This window comes from Pelecanus crispus, chromosome 21, assembly GCF_030463565.1.
Source record: "Pelecanus crispus isolate bPelCri1 chromosome 21, bPelCri1.pri, whole genome shotgun sequence".
NCBI classification, from domain to species: domain Eukaryota; kingdom Metazoa; phylum Chordata; class Aves; order Pelecaniformes; family Pelecanidae; genus Pelecanus; species Pelecanus crispus.
Genome location: NC_134663.1, coordinates 5,720,922 through 5,745,301, shown reverse-complemented (window position 1 = coordinate 5,745,301; position 24,380 = coordinate 5,720,922). Strand labels below are relative to the sequence as shown.

General features: G+C 40.3%; 1 protein-coding gene across 1 annotated transcript; it reads left to right on the top strand.

Moving 5' to 3' along the window:
- Nucleotides 1-4,849: 4,849 nt before the first annotated feature.
- On the top strand, nucleotides 4,850-23,984 carry GKN2 (gastrokine 2). The gene is made up of 7 exons (XM_075724211.1): nucleotides 4,850-4,947; nucleotides 5,867-5,921; nucleotides 21,044-21,097; nucleotides 21,647-21,778; nucleotides 22,284-22,394; nucleotides 23,185-23,338; nucleotides 23,905-23,984. Exons 1-7 carry the CDS (start codon nucleotides 4,850-4,852, stop codon nucleotides 23,982-23,984), a joined length of 684 nt encoding a protein of 227 aa, XP_075580326.1.
- Nucleotides 23,985-24,380: the final 396 nt, after the last annotated feature.

Genomic DNA, 24,380 nt, shown 5'->3' with positions numbered 1-24,380 from the left:
TTGTGTAGTAGAGCTATGCACTTCTCGACAGCCTTCCCTCCTCTGCTCAGTGTTGCATGTATATTGCTTTTGTTTGCCTTTACTTTAACCACTTCCAAGCAATTTGCCAGGGCTAGAGCATCCTTGCAGCACCTCTGCAAGTGTTTGGGTTTTTTACTTATAGCTGGGCAAAATTCAGTCTGGTCTACTCAAAGGGGTGTCTATCATTAGTGGTATCTTTCTCGGTAGCTGAGTTTAGGCAAAGATGATCAGCCTGGTTCCCGCTGATCCTGAGTTTGGAGTAAACTTTGAGGAAATCATTAGGGGCTTCTGGCTTTCAGCTTTTCTGAAAATTGGGTGGCTCAGCTTGAGCTCTCTTCTTAAATGAAAGCACTCTTCTAAGAACCTGAGTTTAAGTGTCTGAATGTTCTAATGCCCAAGGCCAAACCGCAGCACAGGTGTCTGGATTCAGTCCCCTGTGACTCAGGAATGCAAACTCAGTATTCTCCTTAGGAGTCTGTTCAACTTGATCAGATATTTAGACAGCAGTAATTAACCCCTTGGAGACATTAAGGTGCATGAATCCTGAAACTATTAAGTCTAAGGTAACAATGATAATCTAGAAACATGCATTTAATTTTGAGCAAGTGAATATGCAGACAGCACTGATGAAGCACAGTTTGTTTGAATTACTATAAATTACTATTAGGATCTTCTGCAGTTTGGTTTCCACTGGTTCTAAGGCAAAAAGATAAGCACACATGCCCAGCAGGAGGGAGCAGAGCTGCACGGAATGAAAGATTCCGAGTTACTGACTACATTTCACATAATCCTACGGGATTTAAAAATAAATCCTACCACACTGCTGGATTTGCAGTGTCTGACTCACCCTTTTCAAAGTGCTGTAAGCATAGAGAATGTGACCACTTATCTATGAGGCAAGGCATTGTATCTTAACTGACCTGCTCCTCCTTGAAGACTTTCTTTGGAAGAGGTTAATTATACAGACATGTGCTCCAAACTGGAGTTTGGACTGGAGTGATAGTTAGAAAACTCTTCCCTCTTCAGCCTGTGCTATGCTGTCAAATTATTCTTCTCATAAGCATGTTTACAGATCTCATTTGACCGAATATTGCCTGTCTTTATTACTGCACTTATTAGCACGTTTTAGACTTTAGAGGACAAAATGCAGAAAAGCATATGCAGGGTACAACTGTGGCTGTTAAAAATCCCAAATCATTGCATATCAGAGCCTGGGAGATTGCTTTGGACATCTGCCATGGACTGCTCTCTGCTGTTGAATGTCACCTGCTGGACTACAGTAATTTTCTGCAGTGCTGGAGGATGGTATGGGCTGGGAGACTTGCAGTATTTGCTGTATTTGTTCCTCAGAACTCTCGTTCCAGCAGTGTGAAGCAAATATGTACATATGCTGTGGGGGTGTGCTGGCAGGCGCAGGCTCTGGGCTGGGTAACAAGACATATAACAGCTCCACTCGATAACAAGCCATAAAGTTTCTGTTGAAGCATCAGGTTTATCTGAGGCCTTAACTGTGTTTCTTCAGATCGCTTGTACTCCAGTTTTGCAGCAAGCATCACAGGTGTATTTCTGCTGCTGCTGAGAAGTTTCTTTGGTCTGTTAGGTGGCTGAAGTTTCCTTTTCTTTCACTCATGTTTGGCACTAAAATGCATGTACTACTATGAAAAAGTTTCTTTCCAGTCCCTACTCGAAAGGGAGTTAAACAGAGAAATGCCAATAAGACAGCAAAGTAGGGCATGACAAGAGCTGAAAGATTTTGTTAGGATATACGTATAATAACTAAATATAAGTGAAAATCCTCCTAAACTGTGATTCTTGCCTCTTTCTGTCATATTTAGCCTGAGCAAAACAAGAACTGATGGTGTGTGAAGGAATTAAAAGAACTTTGTATAATACCAAAAAGGAAGGAGATTAGCAGCAAGAAACTACTGTCTCCCTCTCCCCTCTGCTAGGACTGATGTGCGCTAATCCAGATGCTTTCGCCTGAGATGTGCCTAAGCGAACTCTCTGTCCTTTTAAACTGCCACAGAATAATGCCTCTGGGGATCAGTGAGAGGGTAACAGAAACCGAGGGACACTGCATGGCTGGTATTCTTAAATACAGACTTGTAGTCACCTGGATGACCCAGGGCATCCTGTCACTTCTGTTAGAACAGAGGAAATTCTCAATCTTGATTTCAAAGTTCTGAGCAATAGGGATCTTGCCTTATGGAAGCTTTAGTGTTTAATGGCCCTACTATTTTTTAATCATATTTTAATTCCTCTCAACTTCTTTACTTTCAAATGCTTGGGATTGGTTTCTTACTCTCTAAAGTTTCGATTCTTCTCTATGACAGTGGCTTGACCATGTAAGAAATTTTGGGCAAGGTGTTCACAGCAGGATTGGGGAGGGGAAAATTGTTGTTAGGTGACAGTCCAAGATAAATATATCCTTCCACTCCCTACTCTTTAAAAAAAAAAAAAAAAAAAAGGTTAACTTTGTAACAGCAAGCTTCATGCTGGGTCAAAGTAGATAGGGATTTGTTTGTCTGTAGCCTAGAGCTAACACATCTGACATAAACACTTTGTCAAATGCCCTCACTAATTCAGCAGAAACATTACTGTATTCCTAGCTTGATTCATGTCAAATTTATATTACTGGAAGACTGGACATGCAGAGAATCTGGGACTAGCTATCGGGAAAGCACAAAGACTCTTTTCTACATGTCCCTAGCAGCATAAACGGAATAAAATCTTTCATCTCCTTTTACAGTGCCATTGCAGCATCAAGGAAGGAAAACTAAGCCTGCTTTTTTTGCTGAGTTAGGGGCATTTGGGAGGAGACAGCTGGGAATCTTGCACTGTCTTATGTGGATCAATAATTGTGTTTATATTGTGCATGCAGCTTTGAAGCAAAGCTTCAAACACCTGAGCGTTTCATGTGGTGCCTCTAGCTAGTCCTTGCTATGCCCTGGAAAAAGTGGAGGACTCTATTTTAGGAACAGAACAACTCTGTAAGTCCTACAAATTATCTTCCTCTTACCCTAAAAAAAGCCACATTTGTTGCATCCTTCTTTCTTTCTACCCTTCATGCCACATGAATCAAGATTTTTAGTGTGAGGCATCTTTCCCTGAGAAGAGAAAGGAAGGTCTTAACTCTGTATGCCTTATTTGTAATGTACATGCTCTGCCGCTTGCCCACCTCTATGGGTGTGCCCTATGTTAAGAGCAGGCATTTGAAAGAGCATTTGAAGGGCTCAAAAGGGGCAGAAGAGATGCAATCAAAATATTTTTCTGGATGTGTTCATAGATGATAAAGTGTAGAGTAATAAGAAACTAGCCACAGTTAATCCATGCCAAAGGTCTTTAATTGAAAGATATGGTCACCAGTTGATCTGTTAGCATCTGAATCATCAAGAACAAAATTCTCGAAAGAGGAGATGCCAGGGAAGAAGCCCTGCTTTCCTGGAGGTGGCTGAACACCTGCCTGCCGATGGGAAGTAGTGAATGAATCCCTTGCTTTGCTTTGCTTGTGTGTGCAGCTTTTGCTTTACTTATTAAACTGTCTTTATCTCAACCCATGAGTCTTCTCACTCTTCTGATTCTCTCCCCCACCCCACCAGAGGGGAGTGAGCGAGTGGCTGTGTGGGGCTTAGTTGCCAGCTGGGGTTAAACCATGACAGAGTGAAAGATTCTTTTGTAGTCACCAAAAACAACTGGATCTTTAACTCAGAAATGAATGATCACAAAGACGTGATATTTAATATTCTTTTGTTTTTCCAGTATAGAGAGGCACCATTACACTCTATGCTGTTAGTATATATTACTGTGCATTATACAGTTGTGCTAGTTAATAGGCTCTGTCAGGCTCTGACACTACTGGAGAATCCTGTGAAGTGTAGGTCATTAAACTCCTAGGTGATGTGATCATGCCACCTCTGGAAAACCTACAGGGAATGAAGCAACTTGGCTTAGTATTGTGTAACTTAAGTGTTTGGTGGGGCTCCTCAGTAAACCTACCTGCAATCTCTGAACTGAAGGGTAGTGCTTCTTAGCCCTGCCCTTCTTTACCTTGGCATTACAGATGAGGTCAATCTGCAAAATTCTGGGTCAAAATTTAAGCCACCTTCAACCCTACTAAAAGGAATCGTAAGGGTTTGGTTTAGATCACTTACGGAGGTTGTGACTCAACACTGTTCCAATCCTGATCTGCAGAGATACTGAACCCTTTCTGCAACTCCTGAGGTTCTTGATTTGTGTCCATCTCTAGTTGCAACAGCAGCATTTGTGTATTATTCCCCGAGGAAAAAAAATGCCTGGTTATACATAATTTATTTGCTTGCACTCACTGTGAACTTCATAAGCCACGCAGGTTGTGAGTCCTCCGCACATAGTGAAGATGTCTGGTCCCTAAGACTTGAGGTTGCAGACAGGTTTCTTGATGATGAATGTGATCTCCTTTGTCAGCTGTCCTTGACCTTTCAGGTTCTAAACATCAAATAACATCATTCAGCGAGATCAGTGCCTTGATCCATTTAATGCTATGCGTATTCCTATTTCTGGAACGATGACTCAGTGCTTAGTGTATTACTCAAAACTGTATTTAGTACAGTGTTTTAATCCACCGTGTGACTATGGGACCATTAGCAAGCATTGAAGACAACTCCTGTGGTAGATTTTTCGAAGGGAATCAAGGTGCAGGGAGGCCAAAGAGAACTGGAAACTCAGTTAAACAGCTGAACAGGAAAACAGTAGTGCAGTCAGTATTTTAACACAGACCTCCTACAAAAGTATTTCCTCAGTCACTTACTAACCTCTCACCTTAGAGGTACTCAGGTTGCAACCCGGAACCATGGAAAGAGAAGTCTGTTCATCGAGTCTTCTAAAATGGGAACCACAGAGGGCAGTAGCAACACTTGGCAGATACATTTACACTAGAATTATTCGCAAGTAGCGTTTATGACCTCTTTGAGTGTTTTAGTGGGACAGGGCTTTCTAAACTGCTCTGGAGTGCTTTGTTTCAAAATAATTTCAAATTTATTTTCCTCCTTGAGTGCTTTGTCATCTGGACAAAGTGTCTGGATGGCTGTATCTTCTATTATGACCTAGGCTTCCTGCTGGTTTGTATCTCATTACTCAGCTACAGCCACAGGACTCCTGTTCTGGCTCATACAATTAATATGGAGGAAAGGCTGAATAGAGAGATGCTCTTATGGCCTAAAGGAAAATGGAGGTCTGAACAATGGCATCTGCAAAGCAATGTTCTGAAATGAAAAATGCAATTTCTTATTGAAATGACTCAGAACTATTTTTAGATATTGCTATCTGAAAATAATTAATGCCGTTGACGGTTTCCTAATATAAGCTGTTTCTTAGCAACATGCAAACCTAAAGTTCCTCAGAGAAAATGTAGCTGGGGAGGGGGGTGTAGGGGGGGAGAGGAACGAGGCACCTACTCTTTTTCTTTTGAAAAACCATCCCCATGGCAAATTCCCAAGCCAGTTAGTGTTCAGAAACACAATCCTGCCACTTGTGAAAATCTCATCCTCTCAAGAAAGAAAAAGCACAGTTAAGAAACAGCTTGATGAACTCCAGAATAAAGACACACTTAGCAGGGATGACTGGGATTGGCATAGGCTTTCAAAATTATGGTGGAATTTTATCAAAGCTTTCCTGAAAGCCCACTCCAATATGCTTCCTTCTTGCTGGTAAGCAAGGAGTTTAGATAAGCTTCACGGGGCACAGGGATGCACCTTAGCAGAAGCAAGCCTGAGGCTATAGCTAGAGGTGAATGACTTTGCTCAAGCCTGTACTTATAAAACTCTCCCCTTTTTCTTCTTCATCATGCCTTCTTGCCCTTTAAAGCCAGGATTTTTATAAGGACTCAGTTCTCGGACTTCAAGAGAAGCCAGTGTCTACAAAAGGTTAGTATGCTGAATGCTGAGATAATTTTTAAAATGTCTGTACTAATTCTGTGGGCTGAACTCATGCTAATATGGTGCCTAGTTCATTTCAAAAAGTTTTGAAAGCTTGAAATCTGATTTAAACTTTTCCTCATTACTGGATTATTTGTTCTTCCTCAACTAGAGCTGCCAAAAAAAAGGGGTTTTTTTTAGCCTGCAAAGAATGTGAGATTATGAAGAGTACCATGCCAAAAATCTAAAATCTCTAAACATAAAAACAGTATTAAAAAAAGCAGTCAATCTAAATAATCTTTTAGAACACAATCTAAGTGATCTACAACATCAAAAAAAAACCATGAAAACCTTCCACTGCAAACATCTGAGACGGGGTATTCTAACCTTTCAAAGGTTTCAAATTATGTTCATGTAAAATGTCACTGAAAGTGATACAACTTCATAATCAATGGTGTGATCGAAATGGCTTTTAAAGTAACTGTTGGTTTAAAAGCTTTTGAAAATAACAATGTCTCTGACAGTTTACTTTCCATTACTGTACAACTTCACAAGTAACTACTTTTTAACCTTACCCTGCTGTCTTCAGCCAGTCTGGGAAGTGCATCAAAGCTAGGCATTTCCTTTCTGTTCATTATGGAAATGAAGCAAGCTCTCTGGCAGCACTTTGCTTGTAATAAGGCCCTGTAAAACAAAGTTATTGACAACTAGCAATTCAGTTTTTCAATAATTAAGGCTAGAATAAAGTCTGTATTAAAGTAATGCTGATAGGTTTTTACCCCAAAACTTGGATTCAAAATGTTAAGACCAAAGAAACAAGTCCTGTATTTTGGTCAGCTTTATAGGAGCTAGCCTCCTTGTCCATTTTCTGAAAAAGCATGCTCCTTGCCACTCACCATACCATAGTTCCAAACGGTTTTCTGTGACCCATGGGTGCTCTTTTCCTCGATATTGCCACGCACCTTTCCCTCTTGACGGCCGGAGTTTGGTAGCCTCCAGCAATGGTGATTTGCTTGCTTAGTTCTGTATTCTGAAACTAGAAAACAAAATTAAACAACACTTTTAGGCTTCCAAGCTGGTTTTCTCCCCAAAGCTTTAGAAAATCACTGCTATAATAGAAGAAATGCTGTCCCACAGGGATTGCCTTTAGTGACCACAGTATTTTCAAAATGACAAGGAGCTAAGCCTTTCTGGCATCCTGGAGTAGCTGTGAGAATTCTTTTAATAGATTCAGTGAATAATTTCTGTATCTTACAACTGTCAGCTGGTGGTTTTAGGGTTTTATGAGTGAAAGAAGTTTTAGATCCCTTTCCTCCAAAGGGACTGGTAAAGAAGCAAGGAAAACTCAAGGAGCAGGGAAAATAGGAACAGCAGCAATGTATGCATAATTTGGTCACTATACTCGGGTAGTCAGCAAGGGCTAGAGTCAGCAAGAGTTCAAGAAGGATGGTAGTCACAATCTGAAACGAAAATCAAAACCAAAAGGGTAACTGCAGGTCTGGCTGACAAATCTGGTCACAAGTGTCTCTCCTAGAATCCTAGTGCCTTTTTCCTAATACGGTGTTTAAGTGTACTCCTTGGATCCCTTTTTGCTTTCATACTGGAATTACAAGAGTCATCCTTGCTTTACCCTAGAATAATGCAAACTAAAGACAGTAGGTTGCTTTTTTAAGAGCTGAGTCTGAAGTTGCTTCTGAGACCTTTGCAGTCATATACAGGTATTTTACAAGAATGAAGAGAAAGAATTTACATTTCTTCTGCTTAGGCATTACAAGAAACTGATTGATCTGTTAGTCCATTGCTCCAGTTTTGCAAAAAATTACAAAAATGGACATGGATTAGGCATCTTGTAGGTTGAATAATGTATAGTTAAACCTTTAAAAAAAAAAAAAAATCTTTACCTCATCTGATTAGGTTAATAGGGTCTGAGTTTTTCACTCTGGAGGAGAAAAATTTCCCCAGAGAATGCCTTTTTGCTACAGACAGACATAGGCACTTCTGACAGATAAAGGCAATGGTTTTGAATCTAAGTTGTTTTTTTATAAGGAAAAAAAAAGCATGCATGCTCGCAGTCAATTTAATCTTGACTGCAGAGCTGATGCTAGTGCAGGTAGAATGAATGATGTGAACTGCCCACTTTGTGTGTGTTTTCAGAATTAGGTGGCATGGTTAAGTGTTGAAATAAAATTTTGTAATTTGTATCCCTGTCTGCATGTAACTGAAAATTATTTCCTGTTGTAACTACTTCATAAATATGGGGATTGTATTTCTGCAAATTTTGACCTGCCAGAGTCTGATCATTACCAGATAAGAAACCATTTGCAGTGGAAAATTACATGTTTTATAGTAACTTTCTAACATGTACTAATTACTTTTGAAAATTCACATCACACTTAAGACCAGAGAGAGCCTAGGTTTAAAAAAACCAAAAAGCTTTACAGTAGACAAAATAAGAGCCTTTACCTTCCAAAATGTACTGAATGTCACCATGTAACATGCATGGGACTGCACCATAGGGCCCACCAAGATATATGGCCCAAATACAATGCTGCCACTGAAAATTGTTTTACAATAAATAGGCAGTTCAAGCAGAAATATGTGCAAGTCTGTGGCTGTCTCTTTTGTTATTTTAAGTGGCAACAATAATTTTTTTTTCCACCTTGCCTCAGCTTATTTTCTGTGGTGATGTAACTCCTTACTGAAAGAGGTGATCATTCAGGGAGGTTTTTGAATACTTGGGTTTTGTATCAAGTTGTTCAGTTTAATTTTGTGTGCAACCTGAGTCTGTGGCAGGGAATCACTGGAAAGATTCCAGAATTCCTTTTCACCTGGAATCCAGCACATTATTAAAAAAGTTTTTTAATATATAAAAATCACTTCTAACTAGTCCTGCAAGTGCAATATTAAATTTGGCCTCAGTTTCACTGAGTCGAGTCTGAAAGTCCAAAGGGGCATTTCTGATACATACTGTTATGCCAAATGGTGGATATATTCTTGGTTCTTTACAAGCAGCAGTGCTTCTATGGATTTGTGTGGAAAAAGCGCAGGTCTGTGTGGGGGCCCTGAGGGCAAACCGCACTCACCGTCGCCCGCTTGTGCCTCCGCTGAGGAGAGAAAAAAAACCCAAAACCGCGAATTGAAACGTGAAGAAAACTCCCTACGCAGCCCGACAGGAACTAACCGTTTGCTGAAGGAGGAAAGGAGCTGGCTTTGGCTGAGGTGCGGGAGAAGGGAGGCGGAGGGCGGGAGAAGAGCGCCCTGAGGCGGCCGCGGCGGTGGGGCTCTGGGGCGCTGCTGCAGCGCAACGGCCGGGAAAAAGCGCGGGAAAGCCTGCTGAGGCGGCTGAGGCCCGCGGCCGCCGTGCTCTGGGGGCTGGGCAGGAGCCGCCCCCGCGCCTTTACGGCCTTCCGGCTGTAGTAATTTACAGTTGCTGAAGTATTTTTTCCCGAAAGACTGTTGTTCTGCCTGCTGGTGGTGTCTCAAGTGGGAATATCTATTTTTGTGTTTGAAATTTTCCCTTGCAAATCAGGTTCAGCATCCTGAATTTGTCTTAAAATACATGAGGGTATTCAAATACATTTATTAGATTACATTATGGCTTTTTAATTATACTGAAGTCACACTTTTGAACTTTTTCCTGTCAGTACAGCTTTTCAGGTGTTTCTAAATGTTTACATGCAGTTGAATCTTCATATTCTGCCTGCTGTGGGATGAGAGAAAAAAACAGAGCAGTAGGATTTAGGATGAAATCCTGTGACTTAGTAATGCTGTTGTGGCATGCTGATGGGCAGCCCTCAAAATTTAAATTGGAATTTTAATTAAATTAGGGAGGGTGAAAATCTGGTATTTTCCAGGCAGCCTGAGTTACTGAAGTGATTGTAGGTCATGGAAATTGTGTTTAGTGATAAAGCTGAGGCCTCATCCTTGTTGAGGAAGATATTTTCTTGCAAGGTAAGCAACTCCAATTTTCTGTGCTGTTAAGAATATCTATGTATTTATTTACTTACATGAGCATTTTGAGAGTCACAGTATTGATGTCTCTTCAGGTTCACTAGTCTTTGCTGTCGTGTGTCTGCTTAGCAATCTCTTTTTGAGCCTTGTTCTCTTCCCAATCGGTTTAAACCTTAATTTAAATTTGAATAATGAACATTGTGAAATGTAATGACATCCCAATTAGAGTAAGAAACCTGCCAGAATGTAATACTGCAATTAAATTCCTACGGTCTGGAAGAAGCAAATACTTTGCTTCATTCATTCAGTAGTAGTTCCCTCTCTTCAGTAAAGTTTTAATTGTTACTGTAGGACACACGGTTAATATAAGCTTTTCATGGAATAAAAGCTTGGAGATGTATTAAGAATCACAATGTGTAATACTGTAGTAAAAATGGGAATCACAGAATCCGTGCACGAAGCTTAGGATGAGAGGAAATGGCCTCAAGTTGTGTCAGGGGAGGGTTAGACTGGATATTGGGGAAAAATTTCTTCACAGAAAGAGTGAGTGAGCACTGGAGCAGGCTGCCCAGAGAGGTGGGGGAGTCCCCAGCCCTGGAGGGGTTCAATAAATGTGTAGATGTGGCACTTGGGGACATGGTTCAGTGGGCATGGGGGTGTTGGGTTGATGGTTGGGCTGATGATCTTAGAGCTCCTTCCCAACCTTAATGATTCTAATCTAGTTTTCCTTCCATTAAAAAATAATCCAGCCACCAAGCCAGGAAACATGACATTAATTATTACTCTGCCCTTAATTTGTTTAGTGATGGACTTGGTAGTGTCAGGTTAATGGTTGGACTGGATGGTCTTAAAGGGCTTTTCCAACCTAAACGATTCTATGAGCCTATTCTAAGTTAAAGTAGTTTTGCAAGAAGCTGGGCCTTGTTGCAAATGTTTTTGTGCCCTCTAGTTGAAATTTTGGCCTTAAATGAGATGGTGTTGGAGCCGGTGTCATCCCTTGCCAGAAGCATCCATGTCCTGGTATTCCCTGCCAAGGGCACTGTGGGCTCTGCTTTGAGCCTGGCCGCGTTTCCCTGCACGGCGGCTGCGTTTCCCTGCACGGCGGCTGCGTTTCCCTGCACGGCGGCCGCGTTTCCCTGCACGGCGGCTGCGTTTCCCTGCACGGCGGCTGCGTTTCCCTGCACGGCGGCCGGCCGGCCTCCTCGCAGGGCTGCGTGCTGTGCTGTGCTGTGGGCCCTGCGTGGGTCAGATCCCTGCTGCCCGAGGGGCTGTAAATCGTCATCTGTGTATTACCGAGTCTGGCCCATAGCCTTCAAGGGCTCAGAGGCCCCCAGAAAGACATTTCCCAGTGACGTGATGGGGTAAGTGAAGAGGGCTGTGCCTGTTTAATCTCAGGGAAAATGCGGTGTAAAATTGGGTGAGGAGAGGAGATTGTCTCCAGAAACTCCCAGGGAAGCTGGACAGGAACTTTGACTACTGCAACCATATGGCTGATTTTCTTTGGAGGTGCTAAAATATTTTTGGGTGCAATTTTGCTTTGGTTTTAGTATCAGTTAACTATTCAAGACCCAAAACCACACTTTCCTAAACAGAACAAGCTGCTGCATCGTGTATTTAGAGTAAACCTTGACTGTTCCTGACTGGGTAAAGTGTCTCTTCGGGTAACTCCTTTCAAACTCCAACAAAAGGACCTCTGAGCAAGGAGGGAAGGTGAGGATCTGGTATTTTCCAGACAGAGTTACTGAAGTGATGGGTGTAGATGAAGAAACTAGTCCAGCCATTTTGCCTTAGTTTTGGCCTAACTATAGTTTTGATTCTGTCCAATTTCCAACTGTGCTTTTAATTGGTTAGGGTATGCTTTTTTTGCTTCCTGTGTTAAGCATTTATCAAACATTGTTAAGTAATAGCTGTATTCAACTCCAAAATGCAGTGAATGCACTTACTGATTCTATAACTTGCAGCTCCATTTCTGGGTTAATCAGAGTGATAGTGCATCTGTCTATTGGCCATATTGCACTGCAATGCTTATTTTTAAAATAAAACATTGTAATACTTAGCATCTTAATAAGAAGCTAAAATAAAAATAACTCGGATATGCTTATTTCTATAAATCTGGACTTCAGACCATATTATCTTACAGTTATGCGGTAGGTGTAGCACCGTTTGCTTTTAGTAGTGATGAATAATTGCTTAAGGCAGCATGTGAAAACTCACTGGGAAGTTGTACAGGATGGGGTTTGAATACCGAAATTGGGATTTTGCAAGAACGCTAGTTTAGCAACTTGTGTTTGGAATTGCTTCCACTTTTTTGAAGGATTAGCAAAAACAGCGCAGACCAATGCTGGTTCATGACTTACTGAGACACAATAGCCTCCACACAGAGCAGAAGAACAGTTAAATGATTGAAAATGTAATCAAGAGAAGATTATCAAGGAGAAAAATCCTGTTCATGGGTACACAGTTCTATGAATTTTTTTCCTCAAAACTTTGTCAGGAATAATTAATCACAGTAATAGGCAGTTCATTAATCTTAACTTTCAAATGTGAAACATCTTGCTTTAAGAAGTTTGATCCTGAAAGAAAAGGCAAAACTGATTAGATTTGGACTGAGAAAATAAGAGAAAAATGTAGCTGAAATTCTTCCAACATTGTGTTGGAAATGTACCAGGAAATGCCATTTAAAAATTGAGCTGCGTCTTTCTAAGCTTATGCTACAAGCAACTGTTCATGCCATCTTTTTTGACAAATCTAAGCTGCAAATTGGGTTTTGAATCTCAAAATCTTGCTGTGGCAGGACCTGTGGTAGCTAGGTATTGCATATGCATGAAGTTGTCTAAAAAATTCAGACTTGTGTCAACAGCTAGAGCCCAAAACCTTTCCTGAAAAAGCCTGGTCTCCAAGCTGTATGCAGAAGAGTGACAGACCTGCTTTTTTTTTTTCCCCTTATGTATGCATTCACTGATTTAGAAAAAGCCATAGAAAACCACAGGATTTCAATAATTAACTTGCTCATCTTCACTTAGATCTTTTTCATCCTTAGTTGTAATCTTGTTAATCTTCATTTGGGCATACAAAACAGTGTTACTAGTGTACTCACCAGCGGCTGGGTAAGCAGGGTAAGAGGGAATTCCTCTGCACAGAGCTTGCATGCATTTTCCATATGGGTGCGAGCTTTGGAGTCTGTTTCTTGAGGTAATGAAGCGATTCTCTCTGGGTGGAAGTTGGTGAGAACTAGGTCCCGAAGCTGTTAGTGCTGTTGTGTCAAACCTTACGTTCAGGCTTTATCTAGCCCTGGTTTTCGTCTGCCTGATACAGCCACCTTATGAAGACAGACAAGCTTTAACATTACTGCTCTATTTGCTGCCCTCCATGCCTATGAGACCAGGTGGAAAAGAAGACATTGTTTCATTTAAACAATGGAGAATTTCTCAAAGTTAAACACTAAAGTGGATGGTCAGAGTCAAACTTGTGAGGAAAAATTTCTAGGAAAAGTAAAATAATTCCTTGTTCTTTCCCCAGCAGGAACTTGCAGGCAGAGGGTTATTTACAGTATTTCACTGTATTGTGTGGTCAGGTCCTTCATGCTAATATTTGTTTCTCTCCACGTACTTATTTTCACAGTGTTTATGCTAATCTCTGACAGACTGTTCATTTCATATCTAGCAACTGTCTTTTTCTTTTGATGTACCAAGCACTGAAATATTTGGAATTAAAAAAAAATGCAGTTTCTTGCTAAGTATCACACTTTAAAATACAGCTTTATTTTCAGAAATGTATTTTTCAGAAGCTAAAGACCACTAGTTCTTTTGGCAGTGTTGTGGTTTAACCTGGCAGGCAGCTAAATACCACACAGCTGTTTGCTCACTTCCTTCCCTTGCTCTCCCAGTGGGATGGGGGAGAGAATCAGGGGAAAAAAAAAAAATAAAATTCATGGGTTGAGATAAAGACAGTGTAATAGGACAGAAAAGGAAGGGAAAATAATAATGATAAAAGAATATACACAACAAGTGATGCATAATGCAGTTGCTGACTGCCTGCTGACTGATGCCCAGCCAGTTCCTGCGCAGTGGTTGCCCCCCGGCCAACTCCCTGCAGCTTATATAGAGCATGATGTCTTATGGTATGGAATAGCCCTTTGGCCAGTTTGGGGCAGCTGGCCTGGCTGTGCCCCCTCCCAGCTTCTCGCTGCCAGAGCACGAGAGGCTGAAAAGTCCTTGACTAGTGCAAGCACTGCTTAGCAACAACTAAACCATCAGTGCGTTATCAGCATTATTCTCATACTAAATTAAAAAATGCAGCACTATACCAGCTACTGGGAAGAAAATTAACTGTATCCCAGCTGAAACCAGGACAGGCAGCAGTGTGTAATTGCATGTAGCTCTACGTTTACCCTCTTTGCAAGAGCTGGAGCCAGGAAAACTCCAGGAAGAGAAGCAATCACAACCTGAAATAACATTTGAAATTGACAACACTTTAACATTGTGACTGCTTACCTTGCATCAAGTTATTTGTGGTCTTAAAATAATTTTGACTTCCCATTTAACTTTGTGTACATACTCAGTGATTTTCTGAAGTGGGGTCTAGCTGAAGAGTTTTTAAATATGCAGAATTTTTTGTTAATGAGCTTATATCAGACCATTAATTCATATAAACTACTCTTAATCTCAGCAGTATACTTTGCACAGGTAAGAAGGTAATTTAAACACAGTGGGTTTTAAAATACATCCAGTTCAGTAAACTCCTTGGAAAAAGTGGTCTGAAATATTTTGTTTGAAAGAGTGAGCTTTTCACACTGAGCTTTTGACTTCAGACCTGGAGCAGACCCATGCAACATCCATGGGCACCTATTGTGAAGAGTTGGAACATGGGTGCACAGCATGGCTCCGTACATGGAACACAGCAGAAGTGGGACTTGAGCATCCTCATAGTAGATCTCATGCCTCTGAATACAGGGCTTATAGTGTAAGGGTAGGCACAAGCATTTTTGTTCAGAAAAATGTAATGTTAAATGCTTTGTTACCCCTTTATAAAATAATATAGTTTCAGTGACTCATGCTTGTTGTTGCTCAGATTTGTCAAAACTACTGCTGATATATTTTTGAGAGATTTAATATTGTTATGATGGTAAATTGTTATAATTATTGTGAACAATTATTTGCTTGGAGACAATCCCTCTAATATTGAATCAGTCACAAATTTCATCTACTTCAAAGGGGGATTTTTGTGAGAAAGATCCAAGTGTGACTCAGAGTATTTAGTGCTAACATTTTGGAATTTATCCTGCAACAATTTCAGGCTGCTGTAAATACCCCTGCTTCACAGTCATGCACTTGGAGTCTTCCATGGTGGTTCTGCTATGCTCTGACAGCTGTGCCATAACTTTATATAACTTGCTGAGACTGTTGACCTGCATCTGAGTTGTGAATGAGAAAATACTGCCCTCTCAACATTTCACATGTGCATCTCACCCTTGTAACAGAGCACTCCTCTCTTTCCTGTTTGAGTAGGCATGTGGAGTGACTGCCAAAAGTGAAACTTCACCCATGCAGTCCTGACCGATTTTGCAGTTTTACTCTGTAATACCTACATAAGCCAGTAATGGTTTGCTAGGTGCCAAGAAAGACTCAAAATAATTGTGAAACTGTTCAGCTTGAACACTTTTATGAGAAAGTGATACATACACTTACAGTGAACTTTGTTTTGATGGTAGGTGAAGCAAGATCTGCTGGTAATTGATGTGTACTCTTACTTTTTATACCGTAATATCCCAAAGTTAAATCTTAAAATGGGTTTACCTTATTGACACCTGCCCTATGTTCACAGAATCGTGATAGTTTTCCTGGGGAAGTGCTCTGCTAAGAGGAGGCTTTGGTACCAGCCTGGCTGAATTCATTACATAAAGGGAGATGAAAGGAAACTTGTCACGGTAAGTTCAATGTATTTTATAGTAACTTTTAAATAAAATAAAGATCAGAACCGGAGAATAAATGCCTAACAAACTTGTAGTGACACTTTGTGCCTACATGGCAAAGGACTCGGCCTGATATTTTACCCATAGCTGATAACATTTTTAACATAGCAAGATTACCACCTCCATTGATTTAAAAGATGGTAAGTCAGTCCCTGGAAATCATGAGGTTGGTTCTAAATCATAGAAATTACTGAGTTCTTTTGTTAACCTTCCTTTCTGAGCTTGTTCAGTTAGGCTCTGCTTTCCAGTCTTCAGGCATGGCTTCTATCTTCACAGACCCTCTTTGTGAAAGTAGCACCTGATTATGGACTAAGGGCTAATTCTAAAAGGGACCATAAACTGGAGATAACAAAAAATGAGTAAGGGAGGAGCAGTAACAATGGGCATTCTATGTCAACTATTATTTAGAATGTAGATTTTAATATTTCTCTGAATTTGATAATTACGTACAGAGCCATGGCATAAGAGCTTATTTGCCTTGTTTGTTGCAAAAAACTTTGCAAAATGTTTAGTTTTTTTAATTGGCCTGTACAAATGTCTGAGTCTCTTTGCCCAGGAATATTGTCTGTTGCTGCTTAATAAACTGAGAGAGAGAGAGAGAGAGAGAGAGCACATCAAATAATTTGGATTTGTTTCTTAGCTGTGCCTGTTACAGAAGAAACACTTTCAGAGGTGCTCATTTACATACTCCAAAAGTGCTTCTTATTGAATAGCAGCTCTATCAGTCCCTCTGTGTACAAATCGTGCACTTTCCTTAGTTCAGTATGGATTTGTGCACTGACATTTCCTTTTTGTTGCCAGAGTGGCATGATGGGGACTCAGTGTCATTATAAACTAATGTCTCTGAACTAAGTTCTCCACTGTCATCAGTTGCTGAGGATCATTGTTGCAGCTGTTATTGGCAAAGCCAGGGAATCTTGCTTCAGTTGAGAAGGTGAGGCCCAGTTCTCACTTACACCAGTCAGGGCTCTGTCATTCCGCTGCTAATTGATGCCTTGCTCGGGCTACGTGCGTGCAGGGGAGGTGTAGCGGTCTGCCAGCACTGTGAGCAGAGTTCTGTTTTCATCTATTTTGCACCCAGTTTGCAATTTGCATGAGGGGTAAAATGTGGTGAATGAAAGTAATGAATTACCAAGGGAAAAGATTTACAGTTCTTCTAATCGGACTCATTTGTGGATGCCAGATGGAGACAGGTATGTCCTTAGCCTCCAAGATCCAAAATACACATAGAAGTCTTATTTTGTATGTCACGAAATCCTCCCACAGTCTCTGGAAACTTAATTAATCGTCTAGTTATCAAGAAAGGTATTGAGAAACTGAACTGTGTAATGCTAATCCATGTGGTGGTGTTAGCAATGAATTGGAAAGCAGTTTTGTCCATTTCTTCCAACAACCGTAGCCAATTTGGCCATTACAGTAATGTGTCACACTTGGAAGCCTGAATCTCCAAATCTGCCATCAACTTCTGATTACTCGAGTAGGTTGTATGGCAAACACACACAGCTAGAGCATTTGGCATTAAGAATAGCTTACAAAACTAATTACAGTAGTAGAAGCCAGGAAAAAGGGCAGGGAGGAGTGCTTTTGCTGTATAAGACCCTGTTCTTTTTCCAGTACAAGCTTGTCTCAGTCTCATTTTTAAAGCTCTGCTCAAGGCATTCTGTTTCCATTCTAAATTCTTGTACCACTGTGCAGCAAACTTCCAAGGCTAAGAGCCATTGCAGTTTTAACCCTATTCTCAAATTAGTGTTTCATTTTGTGCACAGTGAAATTTTCACGTGGCTTTTTTATGCCTTACTGTCTAGCAAGAATAAAACTGCTGAAATTATTTTGGATTTGTCCTTGATTTATTTTTTAACTACCAAATGTGATTAGTTCTGCTTGACCTGTCCTTGTGCCACACAGATTTTTCTAGACTATGTCACCCTGTCTTTATCTAGTGCGTGGGATGCCTAACCAAATGTAAATGGAAGCATACAGAATTTTGTTGATTTTTTGAGGTGTTGGTTCATTCCTTACTTTTCTCCCACTACCTGCTTGCTCCCTGATAAAGCAAATATTTGTGAAAAGTACCTGGGGGAAAAAAAACTGCGTCACTAGGAGAGTTTATTATGATAGTATGATTTCACCTTAACTTTGATTCAATCAATCTCCCTTATGTGTTAAAATTCCTGTTTGGTAATCAGGCTTGAACTGAAACTGTACAATTATTCTTTTCATTTGACATTGAAGGTTCCTTTGTTTAAGTGATTTTTAGTGGATGACAGTGCCAAATAATGGGTCAAATTCTTCTGGCAATTTTACTTATGTAGATTAAGAGTAATTCTGTTGCTTAATCATGTTTTGTCAGGGTAAATTAGAATGTATTTGAAAATATTTGGCCTTACGAAAGTAACAGAGAAATTGAGTTTCCTGTGACAATAAAAGCTGCTGTGTTGTAACAACATATGACTTGTTCTGAACATTACTCAAATTTAATTTTCTGCTGGTGTCCCTGATATGACCAATTTGACTGCAAGTGTAAAAGTTGAGGAAAAAGTGATTTTATTTGTGGGAAGGTTTGAGAGTCTTAACATAGGTTAAAAGTCTGGAAAGCAAGAAGACTACTTTGAGAATGTGGGCATCATTCTGAAATTTCATGTTCACCAGGGGGTTCTGAGTCACGGCTTCCTAAGCTAAACCTCGCTCTGCCTGAGGACTGGCGAAAGTGAAATTAGAGCGGGTTACAGCCCTTAGGCAGCTCTTCACTTCAGTTACTTAATACAGAAGGGCACTTAGAGGACTCTGGCGTAGTCATGGGTAGTCTTGCCACTGAGTGCATGCATGCTAATTTCAGGTGTATTATTGGGAGATGTGTGATTAACTATGGGGGGAAAGTCTCCAAAGAGCAAGGCTTTCCTATTGGAAGCATATCTATGCTTTGCTTGAGACAACTAGGAGTATTTTCTCTTGCAATAATGTTAATTAGTCAAATGCTTTTTAGAAATTAATCTTTAATTTTTGACCTTGTCTGATTGGATCAGCAGCATTCAGCCAGTCCAATGCAAGGTGAAAATCATGAGATCATGGCTATTGTTGCAATTTTCCTTCACTATAACTGATTTCACACGTTGCTCTGCTCTTACCTGTGCCTAAGCATATCGACGCTTAAGAAAGCGGAAGTTCATGCTTCTTGGGTGTTTTTCAAAAGAAATTACTATATGAAGACATAATGACTAATGGAAAGTTAATTTAAGCTTCAGTTTAGAAGCATTTAAAACTTACTAAAGCTTTTTGTTTTAGCTTTGGTGTCTGAACCTGTTAGATTTCTGCTATGAAAGTCTGATTTGACTGCTGAAATCTACTCTGAGTATTTGACATATCTGTAGTCTTAGAAACAAATCTTTTGAGAAGAAGGGACAGAGCCAGCTTTCAAGAGTGTAACATTAATTTAATCTAATTAGTCTAATCTAATTGTGTTTGTCACAATTTGGTATCTGTTTATATGTATTCTGATATATTGCCTAGCACAGCATTGTTACAGTTCGGATAACATTTTCTGTGGAGATAAGTAGAAACATGCAATTCCCTTTTTTTTTTTTTCCACTGAGGCCTGTTTGCCAAGAGAGATTTCCATTCAATCTCTTTCACCTTTTTTCTGATGACTGAGATTACAGAAATGTGTTGGCTATTAGGTGGAGTTCTTGTTTTATTAGAAGGGCATAGGCCTCAATTATGACTTTCTGCTAGAAAGTAGAGTGTGATTTGTCAAGGTTCCAGCACTGGCTGATGCGGAGTCACAGATTAGGAGGAGTCCAGGTGAGGTCGTAGTCATAGAGAATGCTTCTGATGGCAATATCATGTGGTCACTGATGTTTGCATAAAATACAGAATACAGTGGTAGCTTTAAAGGAGGAACCCCCATCCTGCTCCTGTTGTTTTGTCACCTTGTGTGACCCACACATCCTCTGAAGTTTCACGGCACTCCTTTGTACGCTGTGGAGGCTAGGAGTTCCCCAGACTGCCTTGTGAAGCACAGTTGTTATTCCGAACTTGTCACTAATTTAAATGCATGTGTTATATATGTCATGGTAACTGATCAAAAATGAGCAGTGCTTCTTGTTAAGAGTTCATGCATATATTAGATGGAAGAAATGGCTGAAGAATCGGTCTGTTCAGTGGCTGGCATGTAAGCCACCGTGACACAGGTATTTCTTTCCAGGATTTGTCTGCAGACCATCAGGCTGTTAGGGATTATATTTCAGAAGACAAAATACAGTTTGGATGAGTGAATAGCAGAGTTATTTCTGATGCCATTTAATTCTGGACAATATCCTGTTAAATATTTAAAAAAAGTGGAACCAGCAAAAGTGGGAACTCCTCTAAAGTTTAAATCAGTAAATAATAGCCATTTGTAGACTGATTCATTTTACAAAAGCTGACCTACTGAATGCTGATAACATATCAGGGTCAGGTTATCTGTGCCAACCCAAAATTCAGATACGAGGCTTAACATGGTACGGCATGTAGATATGGATTTGTTTGAGTCATGAAGAAAAGTTTGTTGAGTGTTTCCCACACCTCTAGCAAGATATAAAAGTTGAAGGTCTCTGGGATTTTCTTGCATTCTTACTTCATGCAGCCTCTTGTTCTATCTGAAAGAAAAATGAACGGATTTGTGAGTATATCCATTTTTGTTGAACTTGTATTATAAAAATTTCCTCATTTTTAAAAACAAAAGGATAGAGAAGATGATGCTCAAGAAAGTGGGATAGTACTGGGACTAATATGATCTGTGTATTGTTTCTTTGGGTTGTTCAGTGGGAAACTTGCATTTCTTGGGTGTACGGTAATCCCCTTGGAGTCAGTGGAAGCATCACTTGAGCAAAGAGTGTAGAACTTGGATTACAATTCAGAAGGGGGATTTAGTTATGATTTAATAATTACAGTTGTAGAAGCAAATCAAGAAGTAACATGGCATCAGGGAGGGACTTCCGAAAAACACAGAATGTAATGGCTAAGTTATTTTGTTTTTTTCAGTTACCTGCAAAAGAGCCTAATAGCAAGAATTTTATGATGAAGAATTGTAATTGTTTTCAACTAATACATGTGTTAAGTGGGTAATTTTTCAAACTGATGCTACAGCTGCCTCCCTCAGTTCAGGAACTGTTTTTTTTTTATGGCACTGCCTGGTGTTTCTGTTGAGTAAGAATGCTTATTCCTTTTACAGGCTGCAGTTCTTGTTTTGTTGGGAGTCTTTTGGACGCAGGCTTCTGCATTGGATGTAAGTAGACTGATAAGCCTTCTAGTGCATGTACTCACTTAAAATGTATTGGATCCCTGGGCAGGGGGCGAATATAATAGGAAGAAAAGCACAGGAGAAACTAAGATGATGCTTATTGCCAAGTGCAGAGAAAAATAGCATTTGCCAGAGGTAGCAATCATATAAGCCAGAGGCAGTTCTGTGTAGGTGCATAGTAGCAAGAAATTTGTGGGGCCATAGATCCCCTTAGCTCAGGCTAAAATTTGGAGACGGTTGCAGTCTCCTGCCAGTCCCTGTGGTCACACGTAATGACTGGTATGCCCTGTGTTGTTTTTCCTTAGCCTGCAGTGAGGGTCTGTCCCCTCCTTTCTCACCCTTATGCACTCTAGCATGATTAATCTCCACCTCAAGGGCCTCCTGAGACTGCTAGAGGGTTGTTAAGAGATTTAGTATTTACATAAAGCAATCATGCTTGTTTACTTGAGAGAAAGCATTTGTTTATATTGCATCTTTAAAAGATGCAAGCCAGATGATGAACAATGATTTTGTGGTTTTTTTTTTTTACCAAAGACTTTTGTCCTGCAAGAACCTGAAAATGACTACGTCACTGGAACTATGACTATCCACAATGAGAAAAACATTGCTGAAGTCCATGTCAATGCTGGCATGTACTCCTCCGATACCATTTTTGACTACTCACATGTAAGTAAATCTAATAATCTGCCTAGACTTAATCTCTGAGGAAGTTTTTAAACTCAGAAATTATTTTAGTGAATTCTCGCCATAAGTTGTCCTGAAACACTGTTTCTTTGAAGACTCCCATCACCTTTCCTCTTAGGTCACCTCTTTGTTTCACCTGTATGATGGTGCAGTTTAAAAGAGTTGTAATGAAACCTGTGGTGGCAGTTCATGAAGGTGAGAAGTATGTCACTGACCTCAATGAGGTCAGAGCTGAGAATGTGCTGCCATCACTCATGTATAGCAAGTGCAGCAGAAGTCTGTCGGAAAAGATACTTGAAGACTTATGGACAGACGTTAGTGTGTGCTTCCGCTCCCCAAAGGTGATAATGTAAATGCAGAGTCATTCCGCAATAGCAGCCTGCATAGCTACTTTGTGTTTCTTCTAGATTGTCCTAAAGAGTAGAGAGAACCAACTATATTAGTGGTAGCCATTTTTAATTAATTAACTATAATTTTTTAATCACAGGGGTATATTGCAACAAGGTTATTTTCACGAAATGCCTGCTTTATCCTGAAGATAAATAAGGACTACATCCCAGAGCTGCAAGAAATTGGACGCCTGGCTTTTGAGAGAAAGGTGACTTTAGTGAAACCTGTACTGTATACAAAAAAGGCTACTGTGTAAGAGTTGTGTGGTGTGATGGGAGCTCTCCATTCTGCCTTTAAGAACATCTGTTCTTAGGAATGTCTTTTACTGTGTTAGCAATGATAAAGCACATCTGACAACATGGAACTTCAAGGGAATATCATACAGAACATTATTTTAAGATAATGAGCAATCATGGCCCACCCTGTGGTTTTACAGTGGGCTGTCAATGTGACTAGTGCTGTAAGGTCCCATGTCCTCAGAAGTAGTGTAATTTGACTATTTTGGGGTGATCGCGGTATGAGTTCAGGCAGGCTTTTCTGTTTCTTTTATTGCCATGCTGATATTTTGAGCCTCATGTAACTTGAAATAACTTTGCAGAAAAGAATTTAGAAATCGATTTGCTTTGACTTTCTTATTCAGGCAAAGGTTTCATGAAGGTGACTGGAAGTATTGCCTGGAGATGAACTTGAGTCTGGGCCTGTTTTATGACAGCCTGACAGTAGCGTATTTACAGCAAAACTTACTGCCAATTAACATAACTTACTATGATAGTAATACAGCTCAATTTTGCTATTTTGACAGAACTAGTATCTAGTGAACTTTGTTTCTGAATGGATTGAAAATGTTTGTTTTCTTAAAAAGCATGTAGCTTCTTTAGCTAAGCCTTTGTGGGAGTCAAAGGAAGGCAACTTGAGATTTTTGGGATTTTCTCAAAGGGTATCCCAGTAGACTGAAACCAAAGCTACATTACTGATGATGTTTAACATTTTCTTTTTAGACTATGAAGACAATATACTCTCCAAGTAAGGTGTGGGTAGAGTTTCAATCTGGCCATTCCGTTTGGGGGGATATCAAAGACTGGATTCTCTATGGTAAAGAGATCGAACATCTCTGTGCAGGTCTGCCTCTCTACCACCCTGTAAAGATTCAATGTAAGTTGCAAGATCAGAATGTTATGCTTCTGTTACAATGCCTAAGCACCTTTCTATCTTTTAAACCTAAGTCTACGTGGTACCTTTGAGGCAGGACATACTACCCTGTTTTAGAAAGGAGGAGTAAACTACCTAGCAGGATTGAAAGGGTAAGGCTCTGGCATGCTTTGGAAAATCTGGTAAAGTACTGGCTTTCATTGTTAGGCATCTAAACAGCTGTTCCAAAGTGGTTTGCTTGGTGTCAGAGGAAGCCACTGTGTAGCAGCTGTACCCAACTTACGCCCCGATGATACAATGGTCCCACAAGGCATCTGCTGTATGCCAGCATGCTACCCGCTGTATGCAGGTTGTGGGAACGCAGGAGCACAAAGGTGATTTAAAGCCATACAGACATTTTCTCCCTTTGAGTTACACCATAAAGTTTTACATAGTATCCATTGAGACCAACAGGAGCCTCCAGTAGGACCATAATTGGGGTTTTGAAACTTGTGGATTTAACAGACTTTCCCTTGCTGGATGCAGGGATCTTGTCACTGATAATATCTTCATTTTCTTGTTTCTTTTAGCACCACAGAATGTTAATGGCTGTGACACTGCAGGAATTCCAAGTGTTCTTGTCATGAAAATCTGTGAAAAAGCCAATTAGGCTGGATCTTGACAATTCTGCTGCATGGAAACGGCTTGTTTCTTTGCATGCTTTTGTGATGGTAACCATGTTCTCCACCTGGAACAAAACTTGGTCTTAGACTCAACTTGCCTATCCAAAGCTTTGAGTGCAACAAATCTGTCATATACAAATAAAGATAATGCAGTAATTAAAATGCTTTGTCTTTCTTTTTCTTCATCCAAAAGCAGAACGGAAATAAAGTGGACCTTGCTAGTTTTCCTACAGAAAAGAAACGTTTCCCTTTGGTGCATTCCTATGCTCAGGCTGCAACGTGACCTAGGCATTGGTATATGCTTCATGACAATGAAGAAACCGTAACAGAATAGTGTTTTTTCCAGTGGAGAGCTTCCCTTTGGCATCAGCACACAGCCTCTT

Bases quoted from the DNA above. Each gene is read 5' to 3' on its own strand.
- GKN2 (XM_075724211.1), top strand. From the start codon at position 4,850: ATGGAAAGAGAAGTCTGTTCATCGAGTCTTCTAAAATGGGAACCACAG. The intron at 5,922-21,043 runs GTTAGTATGCTG...TTCCTTTTACAG, and splicing joins GAAGCCAGTGTCTACAAAAG to GCTGCAGTTCTTGTTTTGTT. The intron at 23,339-23,904 runs GTAAGTTGCAAG...TGTTTCTTTTAG, and splicing joins CCACCCTGTAAAGATTCAAT to CACCACAGAATGTTAATGGC.